This window comes from Manacus candei, unplaced genomic scaffold, assembly GCF_025592945.1.
Source record: "Manacus candei isolate 608988 ecotype Guabito, Panama unplaced genomic scaffold, ASM2559294v1 h1tg000064l, whole genome shotgun sequence".
Taxonomy (NCBI): domain Eukaryota; kingdom Metazoa; phylum Chordata; class Aves; order Passeriformes; family Pipridae; genus Manacus; species Manacus candei.
The window spans coordinates 2275577-2300480 of NW_026138112.1; the positions used below are offsets into that span (position 1 = coordinate 2275577).

Sequence of the window (24904 nt, forward strand, 5' to 3'; positions counted from 1 at the left end):
GAAAACAGCAGCCCATATTTTTTAGTCACAGTTTTGGAAGAGAGAAAAAAAATGAAGCGATCCCTCTTTGAAGCAGAGAAGCTCACACTGTATTTGGGATCCTCTTTGAAGCTTCACCTTTTGTGCCTGTTAAAACCAAGTATTTTGATACGAAGAATTGGGGTGCCAGCCTCTCCCTTTCTTCCTTTATCCCTAAGTAATACTCATGGATTTCCTCTTCACACATTTCCATCTTTCTTTTGCCACTTCCATTTTACAAAGCTGAGAGAAGGCTTTAGAGACAGCAAGGAAAGAAAACAAAACAAAACAAAAATAGGAGAGCGAGCGGAAATGCCAAAATAGAAAAGTCAGACTTGGGAATTTTGTTTTATGAACCAGAAAACCATTTCCTCTGCAGCCCAACTAAACCCCCATTTTTTTTCCTGCTAATGGACATATGAGGTGTGTTGCTTCTGACCCAAGATGCACCAACATGAGCTACCTTGGTAGACTTGAGAGCTGCAGTTCACGGATTTGGACTGGAGAGAACATTATGATAATCTAATTTGACCTCATCTGTTCTGCAGGCCATAGCACTTCCTCCTATAATTCCTTCAGCATGTGCATGCTTTCTGTCTGGGCTAAAACGTATTTTTCAAAGGCATCTATCTAATTTAAAGGCCTTAAGTGGTGGCAAATCTAACACACACTTAGGCTTGTGGCCTGAGGGTTACCTAGAAGAAAACCTTCATGCAAAACCTATTCAGCAGCCTGGACTCCCCTGCCCTCAGAAGCAGAGGATGATCTCTCCCTGAAGCTGAGACCCAAACTGAGCTTCCCACTGGATTCTCCAAGACTGACTAAAAATTACCCCCAGGAACCCGGTACTTTGAGCTTGAGGAATCAAGACAGGATAACTTGGTGCTCCCTGCTCTCTCCTCTCTAGATCCTAAGTGTTCCCATGCCTCTCCTGGACAGGCAGGAGGAAAGAAGAACAGTTCTTCTCCTGCCAGGTCCTAGAAAACTGTGGGGCCACTTGGAAGAAGAGTGAACAGTTACAAAGCCCTTTCCTCAGAGGGCGAATCCTCCAAGGAAATGCTTTAAAAGGACATCCTTAACGATTCTTTTTCACACAGTCCCAATCCAACTCCAGAAGTAATACTGGACCCAAATGACTTGGAAAGTCTGTCTGAAAAAATATTTTCTAAGATGAGGATAACACGACTGAAACTTCAGTACCTTTCACTTAAAGATGCCATAAATTGAGATGAAAACCACAGAGTCAGGTGCCCAGAGCACCTCTAAAGAAGGGATCCTGGGAGACTTCTGAAACCGGGAAGGCCCGAAACAGCCACCAACAGAGCCTGTGTATCAAAATCACATTCTCCATGAGTCACATCTGAAGCTGAACACAACAGGCCTTTCTTAGCCCTACAAACCATCAGAGCACATTCAGAGCTCAGAATCCCAGAGCTGAAGGCCACAGAGGCTTTCCCCTGAAACACACTTTCCCACTGATCCTGCCCCTCAGCCATACCAAGCTATCTACTGGAGAGAATCTCAGGAAACAGTTCTCCTGGCCTTGGGTGAATTATTTGAGGCTTATTCTGGAAGATGGTTCCAGGCCAGGACTGATGCTTTACACAGGAGCTCTGAGGAGTCTCTCAGCTGAAGTGAACAGATGAGTCAGAAAACTGCCCCAAAAACTGCAAGTCAACCTGCCCAGCCCCTGACCTCTCCCCATGGAAACTCCCCTGAGCCAGGAGTCCAGCTGCACCAGCCCCATGCACACTGGGAGCACAGGATGTTGTCCAGGACGCTGGTGTGAATCGCGCCGAGCTATGCAGAGCTCTCCCTTCTGCCCAGTCCAGAAAACAATCTGACACAACCCGTTCTTGCCACTCTCTGATGTCAGGACACCTCTCAGCACATGACCATTAAACAAGAGGAATGTAACAGCACAACACCCCAAAAGAACTGGGAAGGACTGCTCAGAGCAGAGCAGCTCTAATTGCCTGCGAACCGAGTGCTGCATGACATGCTTCTGCTTCAAATTAACAGGGACACAGTGAGGTTAAAAAGGGACTATGCCCAAGACATTTTGTTGTCCTATCAAATACATCCATCAGCAGGGCAGGAGAACTTGCAAGTCAAACAACCTTCAGGTACATAGACACCACACCACCTTTAGTAGTGGCACCTTCAATGACACCATGTAAAACCCCTTGGGGATGCAATAGAGTTTGTTTATTTCTAATGGAAAATTAAACCACACAGAGCTAACAACTGGCAAACAGGGGACATCTGACCACTTTCTCTTAGGACCAAACAGAAACACAGAGTGCCATTCTGCACACCAGGACATGGAGATTTGACTTCAGAAGCTGAACAAAGGTTCTGAGCAAATACTTCTCCCAAACTTTCTGCCCAAAAATTTCAACAATATGGCAAAATTGGTTACAAAACTCCCCTTCCTTTCACCAATTAATGGGCCTTAACATAACATCACCCTTTTGCAGGATCTTTCAAAAGAAAATTAAATTAATGCCAAAGCCTTTATGCCCACACACTGCAGTTCCTGTGGTACTTCCCTCCACATCCATGATGGTGTCAGCAGCGTTCTAGCCATGTCACTGCCCACCAAACTGTGTTTTCCCCCCAGCTGGGCAGGAAGGTCCCAACAGATACAGAATCCAACACTGCCTGCCCCAAAGAACAAATCCCTGCACAACACCACCAAACAACAGCGAAACAGTTGCAGTGTCCTGCCACAGAGGTGACCGCATTGGGCACTTGGGTACAGTCATCCCCTTCAGTTCCTAATCCCATTAAAAATATTGGAATCCTTCAGTCTAATACTGTTGAGATCACTCCTGAGGATGCTGACAACCTCCTGATGCAGCTGAAAGGCCAAGACTAACCCCCCTTCCTCTGATTCGGTCCGGGCTCACAGTTTGCACACCTGCATGTCATGGACCACGGCACAAGTGACTTCCAGCCACAGAAGCCCACCCTCCCCTGAGCCACCACCTGCCACAGCAGAGCCAGATCAACATAAGGGACAGTCAGAGTGCCAAGCTTTCTTTAAATATCCAAAACTTATACCACCACTTGCCCAAGACTCAGCAGAAGTAGTTTCAGGACCAAAAGGTTTATTTTTAATAAAGGATTATCGAAATACCAATCACAAGAAACTGGCCAAAATCAGAGGTTCGATGCTGCAGCCACTCTGTTAGGAGTGTCTACAAACTTTCCTCCAGTGTTTCAACAATCTGCAAATCTGTGAGCCACAAGAGGCTTCTGGATAGGGAAAACTGGAAAACCATTCCCCTCAGCCGAGGTACCAGCAACTCTGGGAACAAGCAGAAACTCTGTTTCAAATCACCACAGGGCAGGAGTCACTGGCTGTAGCCCCTACAAGGACATTACAGCCAGCCACGTCTGTAACTGACCTTCAATCTACTTAACCCTTGTAAAAGACTCACAAGCTCCTAATCCCGCCCCCACAGAAGTTCAGAAAACTCCTTTTGCCCCAGAAAGAACAGCTTTGATCCAACACCACTCAAGAGACTTACCTTCCCGAACTGCTCGAAATATTGTTTCACATCCTCCACAGTAGTGTTCACAGACAGACCACCCACAAATATCTTCTTCGTTCGGGTCACCATCTGGAAAAGGGAAGGACAGGAATTCACCAAATAAACCCAGAGCGAGCAGAGAATGAGACTCCAAAGGCCACTAACTCCCCTCCGCTGCCAGGAAGCTCCGGTCCTTTTGCTGCAGCTGAGCTTCCCCCTTCTCAACACCCTCTGGCCAAACACAACTGGCAAATTTGTCCCACACCAGACTGATGCTCTCCCCCTCACACCACCCCATCCTACATGGCAGCACCCAGCCACCACCTCCTCAGCAGGCAGCACGTTACCAGCCTCTCCCCTCACCCGCCACCGCTCCCTTGGCACTGTGACAGCACCCAAATGCATGGGGCACAGCTGTCCCCTCCCCAGCCCTGCCACTTTGCACAGCCACCTTGCTCCGGGTGACCCCAGAGGTGCCTGCTCTGCCCCCAGACAGGAGGCCTGCCAGCACAGGTAGGCTCTCCAGCCTCTACGCTTCCAGCCCACAGATTGCACAGCATCCAGTCCTGAATGGAACAAGCCTCATGTCACACCCATTCCCCAGACACTTAAGTGGAGCCCAGTCAACTCCCAGTTAAATGTCTTTTGCCTCTGCAAGAAGGCAAAGGGAAGATCCCTCTGTCACTTGTCACAGATGCAGCTGGGACAAGGAAGAAAACTAACTACCCTGAGAGGGGCCATGGCTGCCAGGCTGAGGCACACCGACATCCTTTGAACTGGCTCTCCAGCTGCATCCTCCCCTTAGCTGCTTGGCTACACCCCTGCTCTCAGAGGAACACATGGTCCTAATTACCCCAAGGAGCATAGGGCTAATCCGCAGCAATTCCCTGGCTTGGAGAGCAGCCCGTTCTAACACTAAAGCACCTTCTGTCACCAAACTGCTTAATGGAATTAACCCAATTCCTACCATGTGCTTCCTGGCTCCAGTTACTCGGGATACCTGCTCACCAATTGTTCTCAGTGCCTGAACCCCTTACTTCCCTCCCAGCGCCAGTCTCCTCTTCCCTCCCTGCTTCTTGACACAGCTTCTCCCCAGCTCTTTCACTCATGACAGCACTTGGAATAGAGACCCTAAACTTCAAAACTCACATCCAAGAGCCAAGTTAAAGGAAGACCCAAAGTCTGAAGGCAGCTTCCAGCCTGCTGCTGGCTCCTCAGTTAAAAGTTTCTAGCTGCACAGCTGGAAAAAGTTCCTGCCACTGCACATTTCAATGCCAGAGCCTCCTATAGATAAGGTCCAACACCAAACTCCTTCTGCCTCTTCCAGTGCTGAAGCACACAAGGGCATTTCACAAAGTGAAATCCTCCTCCCCTTCCCTGCCATACACCTATTCATACCCACAGGTGCACACACACGGCACTCCTCCAACCTGTATCCCAGCGCAGCACGGAGCTGTTCTGTATCTCCTAAGGCCTGGAACGTGCAAACACTTTCTGCAACCTTGGAAGGACTAAGTTCACCCTAGGCAGCATATAATCCACCAGCTTTAACTAGTGCATCCTAAAGTACGACCAAGGGGCCTCCTGGTTCCTCCAGTGCCACGCAAACCCCCAGGACTGTGCTCCAGGAGAGTCCTGAGCAAACCCCAGCGAGTGACTCTGTTGTGTGCACTGACAGCCTTGCACAGAGGGACAAGATTCACCACCACAAATCTCACCCCCTGCGGTGCAAGGGCTGCCTGCAGTGCTTACCTTGGGCTGTGCTCGGCGGGGGAACGCTACCTTCGGGTCAATCTGAAAGAGATGTGGGGAAGAACAGGTGAACATGCTTTTCCTGCCTATTTACAGGCACAGGGTTTCCTCCATGTGCACGGCTGTCTCTGCCCACGTGGCACCTTGCTAAAAACCCAAGGAATCTACCTGAGGTGCATAAAATTGAGTTGGCTGCAGACATCTTTCCCTCTTGGTAAGGTGTAGGCCAGGGAGACTACAAGTCCCAGCATGCAGTAGTCCATCTCTGGCTGAGCGCTGGCCAGACGCACTGAGAGCCCATCACATGCTGGGATTAACAGGCTGGGCTGCACCCTCCCACTCGGCCTGCCCCTGGGTGCCCTGCATCACCAGCCTCGTGGTAAAAGTGCTTTCTTTTGCCTTTTTGCTCTTACCCTTCACACCTTGCCTACAAGTACAGAGTTCATCTGGGTAGTAACGGGACAGAGAAGAAGCAGTGCACAAATAGCCCAACATTTCATCCCTTCAAACACAGGGCGAAGCCGTACGAGAGCAGACAGGATGGCACGAATTAACCCGAGGAGCCCCGGCTGCGGAGGCCGCGGCCGCAGGGAACGTGCTGCCCCTCTCCCCAGGCTGCGCCGCACACAAAGCCGCGATGCCTCCCTCCCTCCCTCCGCGGGCTGAGCCTCCATTGTGCCTGTTCAGCTTCCCTGTAAACCTGCTGCCGGCCGGAGCTGCCGGCCCCGCGCCGCCATCCAGGTGCCGCGCGTTCTGCTGGGCTCAGCACGGATGAGCCCATGCCTGCATTGGCCTCACACCTCCACCAGCACCACCACAAAAGCTGGGACAACACTAATGCAGCTGCAAGCCAAACACCCACAAAGCCTCCTCTCCTCCTCAGCCACCACCTCTTTCTTTATAGCCTATTTTTACAGCAACTCCTGAAAAGTTACATCACATCGGGGATGATCCAGACCTACAAATCAGCTTACAAAGACCTGTACTAAAGGCAGGTCTGGCTCATCCCTGCACTTGGACAGGCTGCAGCTGGGAGGGCAGCCCGGAGCATTGTCCCACCAGCCCGGCAGCTCCAACAGCCCAAAAGGAAGCTGTGTTTCTCCAGCTCCTCTCACTGCTTTGTTCAGCTTTCCAGCCTGGCTGCCCTCCCGTCCCGCATCCTTTCACTTGTCACACAGCCCCGGAGCTTGGCCCCCCTGTGCCCTTCCACCAGCTTCTCTCCCTGCCTTCCCCACCTCCATCCTGACTCACAGCTTACAACATAAATAAACTCAGCACGTAGGTAAACAGAGGCAAAAGTGAAGAGCACAAATAAACTCAAAAATAAACCTCCCTCCCCAAGCTCCAAGCGCCAGCAGATTAGCAAACCCTCTGGTGCCTCCCTGGGGCATCAGAACCATCCAGTCCCTGCCCTCCCCTCCCTGCACACAACACACCCCCCCACTGCTTCCTGGCTAGTGCAGACACCCACAGCGAATTCTGAGGACAGGGGACGGCAGGAGACCAGGAGGTTGATGGCAGATAATAAGCAAAAACAATAATCTACTGTCTTTTACTTCTCAGCCAGTGTCATTCAGCTCCTGCCAATAAGATGCTTTCATACTCAGCAATGCTAAGCTCAGCCTCATTTTCTCATTACCCTGAGTGTGATCAACTGGGCAGAGATAACGTGTCCTCCTGGCTGGAGGGAGCAGGCAGTCATTTCACAAATTCTTCTGCACAACCAGCTATTGTTGCAGGTAGAGGGAGGCCGGGGTGCCCGACTGCGGGCGCAGCCCTGGGAACATGCGGAGGGGAGCGGGTTCAGTGCTGGATTCAAGTTACTCAAACTGGACTGCTCCTTGGTGGCTCGAGCCCTTCCTAATTAAAGCAAAAGCACTGGTACCTTATTCCCTCATTTCTAGTGTTAAAACAAATAGCTCTGGAGGAGTTGTGTTTCAGTGTCACCTGCTGACGTAATGGATCCTTTTTACAAATCTAGATAGAAATCTGCTAAGAGTAAGAGCATTCAGAACTGCTCAGATTGTATCCAAAAAAACAAAACCCCAGATCAGGCTGCACTGAGTGGAAGTCACCTGAGCTCAAGCCACTTCCCCTTCACCCCACAAGGCTTTGGGGATGAGGAATACCACTGATGTCGCAGGTGTACCAGCAGGCCAGCCAGGTCCTCAGTACAGCTCTTCAGGCCATGTGTAGCACCATTTCATAGCTCAGGTCACATAACTCCTGTGTTAACCCAGCTGGTATCAGTGTCCAAAAGCATGGGGAGGGCTGGGAAGGACCCAGGAGACCTCAGGACTGGGTTTCTTCGTTCATCACACCTCCAGCACTACCTCTGCCCCGCGGGTCTGCGCTGCCTGGGAGCTGCGAATTGTTCCCTCCACCACAAAAGACAAACCCAGCAAAAACTCAGCAACGGCAACAAAGAAACGACGGGGAGACCCAGCACTGCCAAGTGCTCTTCCCAGAGCTTGTAAAGAAGCAGTTCAAGGCAGCAGCGAGCTGCAGCTTTACAAAGTCACGCAAATCTTTCACCTTGAGACTGTAAAGCCAATTCTCATACCAAGTATTTTCAAAAATAACCCTGTAGCCTGCTCCTATCTAGCTTACAGACAAAGAGGAGTCTGAAAAGGACAAGGTTTTCCCAAAGAATCAGGCCAACCACCCTTTCCAGGGTAGGAAGAATCACAAAACAATGAAGCAACAAGTTGAGCAGACACTGTCTATCAAATGCTGCTTGCCAGAAGACACCAAGCCTCAAGAGAAGGCTGTCCTGTAAGGACAGCCTTTTCCTGAAAAGTTTCATAAAACTCTAAATTAAGATTCAGATGAGTTTCTGTCATTTAACCCACGACTCACGGCAGTGTCTTTCAGCTCAGCAGGGAAAAAGCATATGGAGGCTTCATGCACTACCACAAGACCAACCTCTTGTGAGCCAAAACTCCCCAAAACATCTGACACAGCTGAAAACCACGCTAAACAAAATTAAGAAGGAAGGGGGAAGAGGATCAAAGTTCCTAACAAAGGAAGGCCTTGGTAAAATTGCCCCCACTCTCCACGCCGCGCCGGCGGGCCGAGCGGAGCAGATGCAGCAGGGAATTTCAATGGCTGGCCGGTCCCCACGCGCCCTGCGCCATGAGGCCCTTCTGTTCTCCTGCAGAGTCCACCGTCCGCCCCTGCCCTGCCCTGCCCATCTCTCCACACCCTCATTGGCCACACCGTGGGCAGCAGAGTGGCTTCACACAGGCAGCAGTGGTGGTTCAGGAAGAAAAATGGAGACGGCGTGTTTCACCTCACTCCTAGCCCCAAAACACTCTCAGGGTGAGTGCTACAACAGACATCCATCATTGGCCTTTCCAAGATGGGTCTATGCCCACAGACTCACGACAGGACTAGCTGAGCAGACACTGTGTTTACACAGGCTAGTAAAAAAAAAAAAAAGAGAAAAAAAGAAAGCCCTGGGCCCTCCTCAAAAGACTTTACTGTAACCTTCCCATAAAGCAAAACTCACTTTATATCACTACTGAAAGGAAGAGGGCTGGGAGTCCTGGGGACCCAGCCTCAGCCAGGAAGGCTGGGGTAGGTTTAATCGGGAGCTCCCGTGGGGAGGAAGGACCTGTGCACATCAAAGGGAGCGATCCAGGCAGTTAAACAGGAACAGACATAAATCTCACTGCAACTCACGCTGTAAACCCTAAGAAAGAGGGTCTCGCTCTCCCGCCCTCTCCCTCTGCCAAGATAAAGGCTAGAACGCCTGAGCCACGCGCTGCAGGAAATAAAGTTGTGCATTTGGACTCCTCGGCAGCCCATGCCCAGAGCCAGAACATCTCCCCTCACCGTGCCAGCCCATCGCAGCCCCCACCGCTCCCCCATCCCTACCCTCACCTTCACCCCAGGGCAGCAATAAGGAAAAGGAATTCAGGGGAGGGCAAGTCACTAAAACTAAAGAGAAGGGACCTCCCACTCAGATACCTCACCCCCACCCCTTCAAACAGCTTGCACATCTCCCAAGCACCACAGATTCACAAGGCAGGACCCACCACGATACTCCACTAGCCCAGGGAGCCACCAAAACCTTTCTGCTGGCCCAGCCAGGCTTCTCATCAGACCCCACTTGCAGAGCGAGGGTTGGAGCCGCAGGCGCTCCAAGAGGCCGGTGGTGGCCCACATGGGCGGGCACTGGCCACACTCGGAGACAATAAAGTCCTGAACCTCCATGACCGTTACAAAAACTTCGCCTGGGGAAACCACAGGAGAGTCTCTGGGGTGCACAGCACGAGGGCCCTCTGCCAAGGGGGGGTGCACACGCCACCATGGCCGGGGAAGCAGGGCCTGGGTGCTGGGGAACAGCACCCCTGGGGAGGGAGCAGTGCTCGGCAGCACACGGAGCAAAAGGGCGGCTTCCCTCTCCCCAAACGCAGCCGCATCCGTTCCCCGGGGCAAATCCTCGCCCCAAACGCATTCAGGTGTCCCAGTTCCGACAGGGCCACGGTCACTCCACAGAGGGGCCTTACAACCGATGGGCAGGAAGAAAACCATCACCAGGATCCACAGATCTACACCAGGAATCAGCCCCGGGTCAACGGCGAGGCCGGTGCTCGGGCGGCAGCTCAGCTACCCGCCGGCAAGTGGGATAGAGAAGGGGACGATCGATCCAGATCAGGAATCAATAGTTTACAACCTCTAACTGGAAATCAAACACCGCAATCGACGGCTGCTCCGAGCACAGCCGCTCTGCCGGCAAATGCACCCCTGAGATGAGAGAAGTCATCTCACCGTCTTGGAGTCCAGTTCATGTCTGGATTGGGCCAGGACCTTGTCGACGCCAGCCTGGTCCATGAACGTGACGAACCCGAAGCCCCTGAGGCCCGCAGCCCAGGCAGGAGAGGGGATGCGGAGAGAAGAGAGAAAGTTGGTTAAAGTGGCGGCCGGGCCGCGGCGGGGGCGAAGGGAGGCGAGGGCCCGGCCTCTCACCTGGATCTCTTTGTCAGCGGGTCCCGCATCACCAGGCACTCCTTCACCTCGCCGAACTGGCTGAAGTACTCCCGCAAGCCCTCTGCAAGCACAGCGCCCACCGTGGGTGTCCCGGCCCGTCCCAGCCCCGCCGCACCCCCCCGGGCTCGGCCCCGGCCCCGCCACCCCCGGCCCCGGCGGCAGGTGCGGGGCCCCGCGGCGCTCACCTTGCGTGGTCTGCCAGCTCAGTCCCCCGATGAACATTTTGCTGCGGGAGGAAGGGGAGAGCCGTGAGCGGGGCCGCACCGGGGGGCCGCGGTGCCCCGCGGGGGTGGCGGCGGCGGCGGGGCCGCGCGGGGAGGGGAGGGCGCGGATCGGCCATGTTGGCAGCGGCACCGCCGCCGCCGCCGCCGCCGCCGCGCCTGCCCGGGCCGGGCGGCCGGGGCCAGGGGAGGGGGCGGCCGCGGCCGGGGCCGGGGGGGGGGCGGTGAGGGCGGTCGGCGGCAGCCGCCGCGGCGGTACCAGGGGTCGTGCGGGGAGTCCGGGGAGGCGAGGCCGGGCTGGCTGCCGTCTGTCTCCATTCGGACCTCTTCTCCCTGCGAGGAGCGGCGCCGCACTCCCGGGGCAGATGAGCGCTGGAAAAGGGGCCGGACGGACAGGCCATGCTGCCCCCTCCCCCGACCCCTCTCCGCCGGGCGGGGAGGGAGCGAGGGAGGAGGACCCGGCGGGCACAACCTGCCCGGCTCCTCCCACCCCCGCCGGCCCGCCGGCCGCCCTGCGCATAAAACCCGCCGGCGGCGCCGGGACCGAGCGCCGGGAGCCGCGCCCGCACCGCGCCGGAGGAGCGCGCTCGGTGCCGGGCTCGGCGGCGGGAGCAGCCCCGGAGCCCGCGGCCGCTTTGTCCCCGGCCGCGCCGCCCGCACCTGCCCCGGGGCGGCGGACAAAGGGCGGCGGAGCCAGGCCCGGCCCGCCGCGCTCGGGCTCGCCGCGGCGGACCCCGGACACCCCGGCCCGGTTCCCCCCGGTGTCTCAGCGCTGCCGACCGGGCGCTGGCACCGGGCGGGTTAAAGCCGGAGCGGGGGCGGCTCGGGACCGGCTCCTGCCGAGGGCGCTTCCAGGTCGGGACCGGGGCTGCCCTCTCCCCGGACCCTGGCCGGGCAGGAGGGAGCAGAGGCGCCTTCCCGGAGCCCTGGTGCCTTCGTGCCCCCTGGCAGCCCGCAGCGACCCTGCGGGGGTCAGGGGCTGCCCGGCCCCGCACGGCAGTGCCCAGGCTGCAGGACCCCGGGCAGAGCTGCTGCCGGGCACGGCGGAGCCCCGCAGCACCAGGTACGAACAGCCCAGCCGCTCTCCTCTGCCCGCGGCTCACGGGGAGGGGGGTCGGGCCGGCCTCCAAGGCACCGCGCAGTTTTCTTGCTCATTTAGGCTGACAGACAGACTCGTGCCGAGCTCTACTGCCACACAAGTTCATCCACATGCTGCTTCTGGAGCAGGTCTGTGTGCTGCCTCTGCTCTTGGGCAACCTGGCCTGCGTGGCTGGAGGAGCTCAGAGAGGAACAAATGAAATACCTGTAAAGCTAAAGTCAGAGAAGAGTTGTAACCTCTCCTGACTGCACCATGCATTGCTCTGGGAGAAAGTATTTCTTTGCATCTGTGGCATATTGGAACAGAGCAGTGCCCAAAACCTCCGGTGACAGTGCTGTGAGCCCCTCTCATGGCAAGGGGTTATCACGAGGTCCCAGGCATGTGCCACTGTGCTGCCAAATACTCCCTGCAGGCATCTCTGCCTCCTTCCAGCACGAGTCCCTGTACCCTCTTACTGCCTAGAGTGGGGTATTGACAGCTTAGGTCAGTGCCATTCTCATTTGACCTTTCTTCCCCTTCTCTCATGACTGCTCTTCCACATGCCAGTACACCTCATTTCCCTACTGGAGGGGAACCAGGACACCTTTGTTTTAACAATGCTTTGCAATAGTATCTTTCATTACATGGGCTCCTCCTGAGGCTGCAACTCTTGAGTTAAATTCGTCCTCTGCCCACTAGCTCTGCCAAACCACCATTCACCCACTCCATTTCCTGAGCTGGGTCAGTGACACCATCCTGTCTCCTGGCCCTGTGCTTGGGCACAGCAACACACTCAACACCAGAGACTTGGTAGCCACCCCTGGGAACTGAGCTATACAGCATCCCAGCTCCTGCTGCCACTGGTCCAGGCTGAGCTGGTTCTCCAAAATAACCCACTCATCATTCCACAGGGCTGAAGTCACCACTTTGGGTGGAGGTGCCCTGAGGGGCAGCCGGGCTGGTGCAGCAGGAAAATATAAATAACAACGTGCAGAGGTGGTACTGCAGCTGGCAGTGACGGAAGGGCTGCACGGCCAGTGGAAGCAGCGGTGCTGAGGCAGCATCCCGGCCATCTACTCTGGCATGTCCTGGGAAACCTGGACAAAGCTGGGCTGCCAGAAAGCTCTGCTGCTGCCTGCCACACTGCCCAGGCTCACGGCTGCTGCGCTGCCTCCTGGCACCTGCTCTCTCCCATTTGGAGGGCAAATGCTCCAGAGGGGGAACTAATATTTTCAAGTCACCTGGCACAGGTTTTATGCTCCATAATTGTCCAGCCTAATCACACGACTAATATTAATTAAACACAAGAAAGAAACAAAAGAAACAAGAGCCCAGAGTTGAACACACTAAAGGATAACCTCTCTTGGTTTGCTACCAGTGCATTACTATAATTTTAAATGTGTGTTATTTCTAAGACAGTACAAGTAAAGCACTCTGAGGGACACAGTGTTAAAATGCCTCATTGTGTCTTCTTTTTTTTTGCATTATGTTTATTATTTTATTTTTCTTTGCCAAAATAACATTGGGGAAGGGAGAACAGGATCAATGTGAGTTAACATCTGTGAACATCAGAGGAAAAAAATTGAGCCTTCAGGAGTATTTGGATAGAGGATGTGGTTGGACTTGCATCACTGGGAATGACACCATACCATGTAACTTATTCCGAGGTCGTTTCCAAAACATACACACAATATTTTGTATTTCCACCTTAGGACCCCAAAGTGCTTTGTAAGTACCAATTCATTTATCTCTGTAACTCACAAGACAGTGGGTCTCAAAAAATCTGTTGATTAGTGACAGTAGGAAGCTTTCCTCACGGAGAAGTAAATATATAAAACGTTCCAGACCTTATGATTGGAAAGATGATCTGCCGAATATAAAATAATGCAGCATTGTATTCCTGGGGCTGCAGACAGACAGCTGTAGTGCCTCTGTGGCTGCTGCTGAGAGGTTGCCAAACACCAGCGAGATTAACAAAACTGCTCAGTTTTCTTGCTGCTATTCAGTGTCTCGTGTGTGGTAGAGTGACACTATCAAAATCATGTCCACTTCCTGCTGAGGAGGATGATTGGCAAAGCTCTGCCCAGCACCAGTGGCAGACACTGGAGTTATTCATGGAGAGAGGGAGGTTCCAAAAAGTGGAGGTTAGGGGAGGGGCAGGGCAGCAGTCCCCTCCTTTCCTCCCTCATCATATAAGGCTTAAGGAGAGATTGTGTCTTGGAGACCTGTCTGTAACCAGGAGGTTTTGGCAGACAGGTACTAGGACAAGTTTTGATTTTCATTTAGTTTGGACAGTTGATAAACAATTCTGAACTGGAATTCAAATCATTTTTGTAATACTTGCATTACAATGCCAACCATGCAAACCTGGAAGATATTAACTGTGGCTCCCTAGGCAGCCTGGGGGCAATGCCAGGCTCTGGCAGTGGCTTCCGGTGGTGCTTGTGCCTATTTTGGGAGGGATGCTGACCCTCTGGAAAGGCTGATGGCAAAGCACAAGGAAGCCAGGGGTGTCTACCTCGAGGGGAACCCATTGCTCTGCCACCTCCTGCCTGGCAGGAGCTGGCTTGGGGCAAGAGTCAGGCACACAGGGGAAGAGGAGCTATTTAGAGAAATTTAATTGTTTAGATTCCACTCAGGTGGGGGGGAGAGACAGAGCCAGCAACAGGAAGAGAGGAATGACTACAAAAGCACCAGGGGTTTCTTTACTTCATGTAGGAAACCTCACAGAGCAAGATTCACAGAGGGAAAAACAGCTACATGGTGCAGAGCATTGAAAACAGGGTGGGAAGTAACACAGGAGAGGAACAGGGCTGCATGCAAGAGAAACGTAGGTGTGGGTGAATAAAGTGCAGGAGAGTAAATAAAGACAACCAGGATAACTGGAAGAAAGGAGTGAGGGAGGGGAGAGAAGGAGACCACCCCAATTACCACAAAACAGCAAGAGGGATTGGAGCCTCAGGGAAAAAAAAGGGTAAAGAAGTCTGCAAGGGATGGAAAATAAAACATCAAGAGAACTTGCAGCGTAGTGAATTCAGCATAGGGATTCAGCATAAAACAGCAAAAAAGGAGAGGTCTCTGAAGGACAGTAGGAGATCGCAAGCTTCCACCCGCTGCCCTGGAAATGATGGCTAAGGGAAAAATCAGAGAGCCCTTCCTGCTATTCTCCCTCTCTCCAAGCTCTAAAAACTACTACACGGTGTCTAGTCTCCATGATCCTGTCTAAATCAGTCCAGCAAATGAGGGAGGAAGCCTCGACTGCCCAACTCCAGCACTGGGACTGCTCCGTGCACCGAGAGCATCCAGCACAGCACCAGCCCAGCCCCAGGTGCCACCTCCCTGCAGCAGCCTGGAAAGGATCTCCCCTCTCCAAAGAGGAGCTGTAAACATTTTCACTTCTCTTAACACTCTAAAGATTGCATACAAAGTGACAGAAAGCAACAACAAATTTGAAAAATGAGACCTCTCTCCTCTAAGGTGCCCTGAAGCTCCACCTTCCCTCTAAACTTTTAATTGCCATTTGTCCCAGACTTCCATCAGTCACTGCTTTCTGCTGCGTCCTTGCTCCTACCTAACCCCTTCCTGGTCCTCACTCCAGCAACCCATGGAAAGGGGACCTTTCTCAGAGCAGCCACTGTTAAGAGGCTCTTCCCCAGCCCAGAAGCAGAACATTGCCTCCCACCCTTCTCCTCCTCACCAGGAAGCTCAGAGCTTCCCATGGTGGGATACAGAGGGACCCATTTCCCTGCCATTAGAGAACAGAGATGAGAAGAGGTGCAACCAAAATCCTGCCAGACGTGCCAGGCTGTTTTAAAGAAGAGTGATTAAATTGCTCCTTGTGCTCACTGAAGGTAAGGCAATTAGCTCAGTTGGCACAGAAGGAGATGTCAGATATTAGAAGTAGCAACTATAAAGATGGCTAAAGATGGGGGAGATCAGGCAGGAAGGCCAAGGGATCCCCATCCATGAAGATTTTTAAGATCAAATTAAGCAAATATCAGTTTGGTTATCACATTCTGTTTTTTATTCCTTGCACGTGACCTCTTGGCACCACTTTGAATCCCCAGTTTGCACAGTTTCTTCAGCACATGAGGTGAAATGACAGAAAGAATTTGGAGTAAAGGAGGCAAAAGTGAGGGCTTGTCTGATGGAAAGGGGAATTTTGAGTGTGTTCCAATGCACAGATGGGGGCTGGTGAATAGGAATAACAGAGGAATTTAAAGGCCATGGTCCACAACCACATGTCAGGGCAAGTAACAGTGCAGCACGGGCTGAGCTGCACCAAACACCACCAGGACTGGAGAAGAGGTCTGGGAATGAGTTGGGTGAGTAGGGGTAACAGAGAAAGGTCTGGGTCAGGTTTAAGAGCACCAGCCAGTGCAATGGCTGCCAGACACCTTAGACAAAAGGGGTTTTGGTACTAGCATTTTTTAAAAGTATTAAAGTTCTGAATTAAAAATAAAATCCTGTGTCCTGGTGATGGGGGCAGTGGGTAACCCCCAGCACTCCACCACAGCCAACACAGCTTTTCCAGTCTAATCTGCTGGGCCTTCGGCACCAGCTCAGCAGGCAGGGCCCAGTGATGCTGCACTATCCGTGGATCTGCACATCTTCTGCAGGTCTGATGCATGTGTGAATTATTAATCTGGGGCTGAAGTCAGCACCATGTCAAGGACCTCTAAAATCTGCCTTAAAGAAGGCAGAGTCCAAGGGAATGGAGGAACAAGGGGAGAACAGGGCTCAGGGGAAGGAGGACTGGATTCCCTGCTGAGATGTTTGCAGGAGGCAGAAAATCTGGGTCCTGGCACTGTCCCAGAGCAGCACTAGAAGGAAGAGACACGCACAGGAGCAGACAGAGAACTTTTGGCTCAACACATGAACAGGAGCTAAGCAAGCAGAAGCTGTTTCTCCATCCCTTCTCTGTCAGGACATAATCGATTTCCTACCTCTGCTATAACAGTTCCACTGGCTTTTAACTCTCCCATTTCTTCAAGACTTATTTTCTAATCTAAGCTGATGGGACTTTTGCTCCACAAATCCCAACAGCACTTCTCAGAGGATGATCTTATAGTATTCTGGTACTATGGTGGTGTAAAGTAATTGGGACTAAGTAACCGTGAAACTTAACAGTACAACATTGAGAAGGTCTGCAGATTATTTGGAGGAATGAACAGAAAAGAGCATCTTTAAAATCCAGGGTGCATCCTGGAGCTCCTGAGATGGGAAAGGTTCAGACCAAGGCAAGTGCACAGGACAGAAATACACACTGTAAATCTTCCTAAGCAGCTCAGCCTGTCCTGGTTCCTCAAGGTTTTGCCAAGGTATTTTGTTTGTACTTGTCACATGACTTAAATCAGGCATCACATCCTAATCAAGATGGACACCAGTGTCTTCCCAGGCAAAGCTCCCATCCTCAGATTGCAGGAGCGGCTTAGCTGCCCTGTGCACGTAACTCCTGCCTGAGCCTCTTCCTTGCTGAAGGGGAAGGGAGGTGAGAGGCTGCCAGGGACCAGGGGCACTTGGACATCTCTGGTCCTTCTTCTGTTTGCTGCAGAACAGTCTACAGCAAGGCACAAACTGGCCCAGTGTGTGTTGTACTCAGAGCTGCTTTTCTACAGCAGAACAGGCTCTCGGGGCCAGGAGTGGTGTCCTCCAGAGAGAGAGGGCTTCCCCCACCCCAGAGCACAACATCCTCTCTCACTCCTACGGGCTCCTGATCCTCCCAGGCTAGGGATTATGGAATGGGATGTCTGTTACTAAACACTCTGGTTTCAGCAACCTTCACCAGCTTTTAAATGTGTTGAGTTTGGAACTGGAAAAGGCTCAGAATCTGTCCTTTAGTCCCAAGACACAGCGATTGCCCCTGCCCACACACCCAGTGAGCTGACCTCTAACAGAAGACGAGCTCTGATTCTGCACTGCTCATAGTCTAGTGGGAAATACTTTGCTCCTGCTGCTACTTGTCCATTCTTGCCCATCTTTTTCTCACTTTTCACAGCCTTTAAGCATTTATCTTTTCACGCCTTTGCCTGCTCTGGATTTCCCTCAAGGCTGATTCTGCTACATTAGGGTCCTTGTGCCATTTTCTTTTATCTTTTTTTTTTGTCTCAGGTAGAATTTTCCCCACCTACCTCATGCCCATGCAGTTCCATGAGCTGAAGTAAACTGAGTCACTGACCCTTTTCCCACCAGGAGCAAGAAGTGATTCACAAACTCTATTCCTCAGAGCTCCCAGCTGGCTCGTGGCCAAGGCAGTGCAACAGCTCAGGACTAGCTCCCAAAGTAGCTGTCCAAGGCATTATTTAGCTCAGGGCTGAGACACAGGCAACATGGAGATACTCTGACAAAAGCAGGGAGAGGGAGGAGCAGCAGGAAACCTCTCCCATGGTGGAATGTTACTAAAAGTAGGAGTGAAACAGTAACCTCTATAATCCAAAGTTTCTCTCAGATACACGTATCAAAATGGGGAATAGCAACATTAAAAAACACGCTCAAGATTCCTACAAATATTTAATTAAATGTGTTTAAGATTTTAGTTCCATCTGCCTGCCATATTTCTGATTTATCAATGAGCAGGTCTACTCCCCTGCTTGCAGGAATGATTGGTGCCTTTCTGGAGACACTAGAAGAGAGGACTCTCACAAGTTACACGTGAAATAGAGGGATCACACTCTGGCTTAAGACATCCTGACTCACTGGACTTGTAATCTGATTATACGGGTGTTTTTGGAAGCCCTGTGCAGTATGTCCTGCCGTGCTCCAGCCTTTCCCCTCTGGGGGTCACCACGTTTGCCACGTCACAGACACCCCTGGGGTTTGGAAACTGCCCACTCGTGACAGATGGAAACAGGGAGGCATCTTCCAAAACTTCCCACTGATTTTAAATATTTGAGTCGAAGAGCTGGAGATGCAGTAAACATTCCTCATTCCAAAGAAGGCCTGGGGAAGCTCTCGGCACACAGCATTTTTGGTAAAACAAGCTTGTGGTGTCTCAAGGTGTGCACCCAAGATCTGTGTTTGTTTATTTGTAGTGGCACAGGTGACTGGTCAAAAATTCAATGCTCAGGTAATTTATACCTTCTCTATGTTTTTAGCTGCAATAGCACCTTGGTTTCTGTTTACTGGCACTCTGTTGGACATCCACAAAGCTGGTAAAAGTGTTTTTCTATCTCAAATGTTGTGATGTTCCTATAAGAGAAAGTTTGTGGGGAAAAAACAAAAAACAACAAAACCTCCACAAAGTTTGTGATTTAAAACAAATCACATTTTGGAGGGTAAATCTAAAAGAGCCTCTCTGGTCTTTGAAGAAATGTGGGAACAAAAGAGGCATTTGCTGGGAGAGCAGCTCTGAGGCCAAACAAGTTTTTGAAGTAGGAAAGCTGCTCTTATACACTTCTACTGTCAGGCAAACTGTGCTCAAGTGTGCTGGTCATTCTGGAGCCTTGAAAGCAATGCAGCGTCTGGTAAGTTCATTCCCAGATGCTGGGGGAACAAGGGATTGTGGGAGGCAGTGTAAGATAGGGAGGGATTTACTGCAGAACAGAGAAAAAGCAAATCAATAAGTTTGTTCAGCCTTCCTTCCCTTTTGCTTTGTTTTTAGTGAAGCTGTAGCAGGAAAAATTTTGAGATTTTTATGCTTGTGTTGCTTTAAGGACAGGAATGCTGGAAACGGAGGTATTTGATACCTTTGCTGCTAATTACAGTGCAAGCTCCCAGTGTCCTGACAATGCCCTTGTCCCTGACCTGGAGGGGCCTCACTGTCTCAGGGTCAGCTGTAATTTAGTTTTAGGTCAGACCTGGGACTCTCCTGCCAAACTAACTGCACTTTGTTTTGAAGTAGAAACCATTTACTAGCAAGTCTGAGACCATCAAACTCATTTCACTAACAAGAAACAGGAACAAAGAGCAGAGCCCCAGAGAGGAAGGTCAGTGTTGGACACAGGAGAGCTCAGCTGCCTCACGAAGGCAGGGGCTGTTCTCCCACTGAGCCCCACAACCCCGTGAGCCCAGATCTTCTGCTCTCTTCAATTAAGCTTGTTTATTACAGAAAAGCCTAGGGACCAACTAAGCTGTGCCAGGCCCAGGCCCCAAACAGGCAAACAGCACTGGCAGCCCCCACCTTAGAGTGCTACTACACAGTTGCTGCATTTCGCAGGAGGCTCAAGAGGAGTGAGCTCTTCAGTAAAGCTTTTGAGTTGCTTGTGCTGCTCCAACCTCTTCTCACAGATTGGCTGGGTGATTTGGGCCAAGAAAATTCTGTTTTATTACTTGAAAACCGAGGTTTTTCTTCCCTACCTTAAAGAAACCCCAAAAAACCAAAGACGCTTCGAGATCTTCAGAAAGAACATGTTGCAGAAAATAACTCAAAGCTGTAAAGGGAAAAACTTTTTAACTTCCTCCAAATAATCAGGACTACCTAACTCACAAGGAATGAAGTATTTTTTCAAACCAACAGATTTTGATCTCATCTTCTTCCCCCTCACCACACTGATGGACAGAGATTCCACTGTCATGGTGCCACACAGCGTTACCTGAAATTAACTTGTCACCTAATGAATGGTTCTGTACAATTTGTGGGTCAGCATGAGCACCTCGTGCATTCTGCATCTTGTCAGAGTCCCTACTCTTTTGCAGTTATGTAGACATAAGACTGGGTTTTCTAGGGGAAAACCTATTCACAGCAAAATTTTTTTTTCAACTCTGCACATCATTGCAACAAGAGGCCAACTTGCACTTACAGGAAAAAAGCTGGATGAAAAATGGGTGCCAATTTACTAAATAGCAAAAGTCTCTTGACATCAAAGGAGCGTTCCATGAAAGAGACAGACAAGTATAAACCCAAACATGCTCTTTGGGAACAGTAAAACACATTCAGCTCTAGTTGTTGGCCAGAGCTGGGGTTTGGTGCTAAGATGTGAGAGACCACAGCCATAGCAAGGAACAGGACTGCTAAGAGATATTAAAATCTTTCTATTGTGACAGTTGACTAGAAGACTGCAACACACCCTGAGGTGTGTTAACACTTGTTCCCTGCCACGCTGGACAGCTGCAAGGCAGTGTGGTAGGAAGAATTACCAGCCCTACAGACTCTCAGAGGAGTTTAAAATGTAATACCCTCATTGTCAGACACCACAGGTCCCCAACTACCTGCAAACCCAAACCTCTCCTCTCAGCATTGGTGCCTCTGCAAATATCAAACCAACTTCCAAGGGCTCATTTCAATTGCCAGAGCTCTTTGTGGGACAGGTCCCAGCTACTCAAGAGCTGGATACTCCTCCGTGGCTCCCTGAGAAACCCACGTGTTCCGGGAGCGATGCAGTTGCCATGTACCAGAACAAGGCTCTGGAGCAGAGCAGATAGCTTCCTTGGCAGCTGGCCTGCAGTGCTGGAGCTTGCTCCCAGGAGAGATTAGAGGGAGTAAAAACCTCACTGCCATCAGAGCAAAGCGCTCAACCTGCTTCTACCAGAGATTTCTCACAAGAACGAAAATATCCAAAAGTGTCTCTACAAATAGGAGGCTGCAGGAACAGAGAAAAGATAACCCAGTTAATGTCATGCACACAGCTTTGCCACCAGATCAGGTAACACTGATCAGTAAAGCACAGGCAGAAGCTCTGAGTAGAGCCTGTTTTACACCTGGAAGATTACCTGACTAACATCTGGACAGAGAATTGCCTCCCTACTTAAAGCCACCCAAACCCCAGATCTGCAGCTGCGAAGCTTTCAAGTAAGGTTTTTAAATTTGGAAGTTGAATAGCATGAAATGTATTCTATTCCCCAGATGACCTTATCCAAGCTCATTTTCAAGGCACAATAGAAGACATAGCTACCCTTGGGTTCCCAGGTAGTGCAATTTATACCCTGAGGCAGATGAAAGTACAAACTACTTGGACTCAGACTTTGTGTGCTTTTGGACTCCCCTGTTACTTCAGGTGTCACCATATCTGCATAACCCCTACAGCGAAGAGAAAAGGAGAGTTTTCTCTCATTTCAAGGAAGGCTGAGCTCTGCCCATAGACAAGGTCATTTTCTGTCTACACACAGAGGACTCTACCCAGAGGAGCTGTTTCCCAAGGGCAGAGCAGAGCCCCTTTGGAGACAGCTCCCAAGGCTGGAGCTCCTGCAGGGCACGATGCAGGCTCACCCCCAGCCCAGCAGGCTCCTGGGAACAGGGCCATAATGACCATGGACTGCCCAGTCAACCATACAAAGGTCATCTCCCATCCTCTGCTCCACTGCCAGCGAGGAGGGGCTGTGCAAGGTGGAGCAGGAGCTCTGGGCAGGGCTGTGCGGGTGGCAGCCCAGCCTGGGAACTCAGGAGCAGCAAGGAAGGAGAGGATGCTGGAGTGGAAGTGATTTGAATTAGAACAAACTGGCTGCTGAATAGAAGCTTTTATTCCAGCATGGAGAAGGCTTTGTTAGTCAAGCACATGTGATGCACAAAAGCCTCCACTTGAATTCATTGAGTTTTAATTGGTTCTCAGGTGGGGGAGGAGATGGGTGTTAGGAATTAGGGATTCCTTAAAGAGGCAATATCATTAAATCTTAACGCCTCTTCCCTCTCACCCCTGGCTTCGGCTTAGGAGTCTGGCCTCATTCAATTGTCTCATGTAAGAGAATCAGAAAAACTGAGGGAGAGAAAGGGTGGGAGGGGGAGTCACTAATAAAGCCTAAAGGGAGATCAATGAACTAGGAGGGTGAGGGGCAGGAGGAAGACTGAAAAAAGAAAGAGGCTGCTTGGGAGAGGAGGGAGGTCACACGCAGGCAGGGAAGGCAGGAGAACCTCAAAGGGATGAGGGAAAGAGAATGATGCCATTTGAGTCGGGGCTTTCTTTTCTCCCTGCATTCCTTCTTTTATTGAACACTTAAAACTTCCCTTGGAGATCCTCTAGCTTGGCTCTGTGAGCCTGTGCTCCAAAATAACAGATCACCAAAAGAAGGAAGCAAATCCTGGGATGGGCATGGAGGGCATGTGCGTGGGGAATAATGGTGGTGAGAGAAACCTGCTTGGAAGGACCTCACAGGAGCTGCTGCTTGTTTTGCCAGACACAGCACGTTTCAGACAGAAGTTTTGTTACTAAGAGTCTGCCACAGACTTAGCTAAAACAAGGGCCTTGTGAGTGAACAAGAAAGTGAGTCATTGGGAGCTAAGGAGATTTCCCAGTTGGCATTGTAGGAGGTTCATCACCCTGCCCAGTGACCCTGGGTACCTGTGAGCCAGACCCTGACAGACAACTGCTCCACTGTGATGTGGAACACACATCTCACAAATGTACAATGACTTCCATCAGTCCAGTACATCACAAGAGAATGAATTAACGTTGGTTTAACTACTACATTTGGAATTTAGATAGGTAAGTGAATGACATACCAAACACACTGCCAGCAAACACCAACTCGAATGCATTTTCTCTGGAGTTCCTGACAGAGGAACACTGCTTCTATATTTAAGCCAGACAGTTTATCCTGCACAAAGCCACACACAGCAGATATTCTTTACAGGAAGCACTGCCTACTGTTTCATTATAATTCTTCATTAGAAAATTAGACTGCACAATCTCTGCTTGTAGACACCATGGCACTAATCTCCCCCAAAACAGGGGCAGTGCAACTGATTACTGCACAGATCAAACAGGAGGTCTCTGACTTCTGTGTGAGGACAGTGTGGGATGCCGCAAACAGCATTCCCATGATGGCTTCTCTCTGAGAGACTGTCTGATCAGAGTCACCTACTGTGGTGTGAAATCTGAAGGAAACACAAGATCCTCCACTGACACAGCTGTGGTACAGGGTAGCTCTCACACATGTGGGTTATTCATGTATTTCAGAGCGCAGGAAAAAAAAAGAGAGATTGGTGTATTCCCCCACTGAAAGTGTCATAGGACCCAGTTTTCCAAACCTCCTCTGTGAAATAGGAGCCTAAGTGTCATTTAGAAGTGACATGTAGACTGCAATCTCATTTGGTCCTTAACTCCAGCTAAAAGCAGACGTGGTCTCCACCTGGCAAAGGCATTTGTGAGCAGTGGGCCGCGACAGTGCCTGGCACCAGCTACAGAGAAAGCATTTAACCACACATGGAGAAGAGATAACACCACTTGCCTTGATTCCTAATACTGCAAAGTCTACACACAGATTCTGCCAAGCTGCCCACTGTCACCACTTGACCAGTGACAGGAACAGCAGGGCTTTCCTCCAACAAGGGAGTCTCCCTTGGAGAGCTCACACGGGAAAACATAAACAAAGAGCCCCTCGAATCCTATTAGGGAGACATTCTTTTCCCTTTCCAAGCAATGTTTATTGTGTGCTTCAGTTTATGTCTTCTCATAGTGCACCTGCATTACAGGTAGCATACACATTGCACACAGATTTATTTAATTTTCTATCTTAAGAGTTTTAAATAATCCACGGGCATAATTTCAAATTACATCTGACTCACTTGAGGCAACCAGCTGCTCTTCATCATCAACGGTAACATTTGTGGGTTCATCTTATTGTGCACAGTTCTAAACACGATCCCTGCCCTGCCAGAAAGTCACATCCCTCTGCACAGGACTGAGCAACTGCACTGTTTCCTACAACCCTGCATTCCATGTTAGAGATAGAACAACTGTGTCTATCTTCCCAGTAACAAAATGTAGGAAAAGGCTGTTGTAATAAGGATGGGCAAGGTCATGCCTCCAACACTGTTCCTCGTATTTATCCTAGACTTGTTGCCCTGGATGCATTTGCCCTCCTCCCAGTAGTTTGCTAGTAACAGGCTTTCCTGTAATTGTTTCTTTCTCTTTCAGATATGTTCAGTTTATACTTCAGTGCTGGAGTATTAGTTTTCCCAATTCCAGCCTGTTTCTCAACAGTCCCCTATTTTGTAGCTTCCAACAGGATCAGACCATTTGTGCCTTTGGAAAGCAAAATAATTGGGGGGGAAAAAAACCCTCTCAGTATGCTCAAATATCTTGTTGCTCTCCCATGGTTTTCAGTGGATGGCTTTGGTGGTTGGGATCCTCTTGCAACATTTTTCCTAGCAAGTCCCATTTCTGCAACCTCTTGGTATGCGACAGCAGGCACTTCTGAACTGCTTCACCACACAAGCCACAGATTTGTCTGTCACAAACAGTGTCAGTTATCACAGCATCAAATTTGCTGTGTGCAGCAGGTCTCCAAGACTGCCATGAATTGAAAATTGTTTTGCTACCTCTTCTCAATGCCTGACGGAACAGGTATCTCAGCAATCAGCAGTGGCTTTGGGGCAAAGTGTGACTGACACATCTGCAGCAGCTATCCAGTTAATTTTATTCCTGGCC

The 24904-nt window shown here is 50.9% G+C and overlaps 1 protein-coding gene across 4 annotated transcripts in view; it reads right to left on the reverse strand.

The window, feature by feature from the left end:
- Positions 1 to 24904, reverse strand: part of MSI1 (musashi RNA binding protein 1) — a 71941-nt gene that overhangs the window by 18913 nt on the left and 28124 nt on the right. For 2 of the 4 annotated variants that reach the window (XM_051805396.1, XM_051805395.1), the window contains exons 1-5: positions 10785 to 11060; positions 10490 to 10530; positions 10086 to 10365; positions 5310 to 5351; positions 3555 to 3647 (exon numbers count right to left, since the gene is read on the reverse strand). In XM_051805396.1, coding sequence (XP_051661356.1) covers positions 3555 to 3647; positions 5310 to 5351; positions 10086 to 10365; positions 10490 to 10530; positions 10785 to 11045 — 717 coding nt within the window. In that variant the 5' untranslated portion in view covers positions 11046 to 11060. Of the gene's footprint in view, positions 1 to 3554; positions 3648 to 5309; positions 5352 to 10085; positions 10366 to 10489; positions 10531 to 10784; positions 11061 to 24904 lie in introns of those variants that run through there. The other 2 variants (XM_051805397.1, XM_051805398.1) reach the window with 2 other exon arrangements.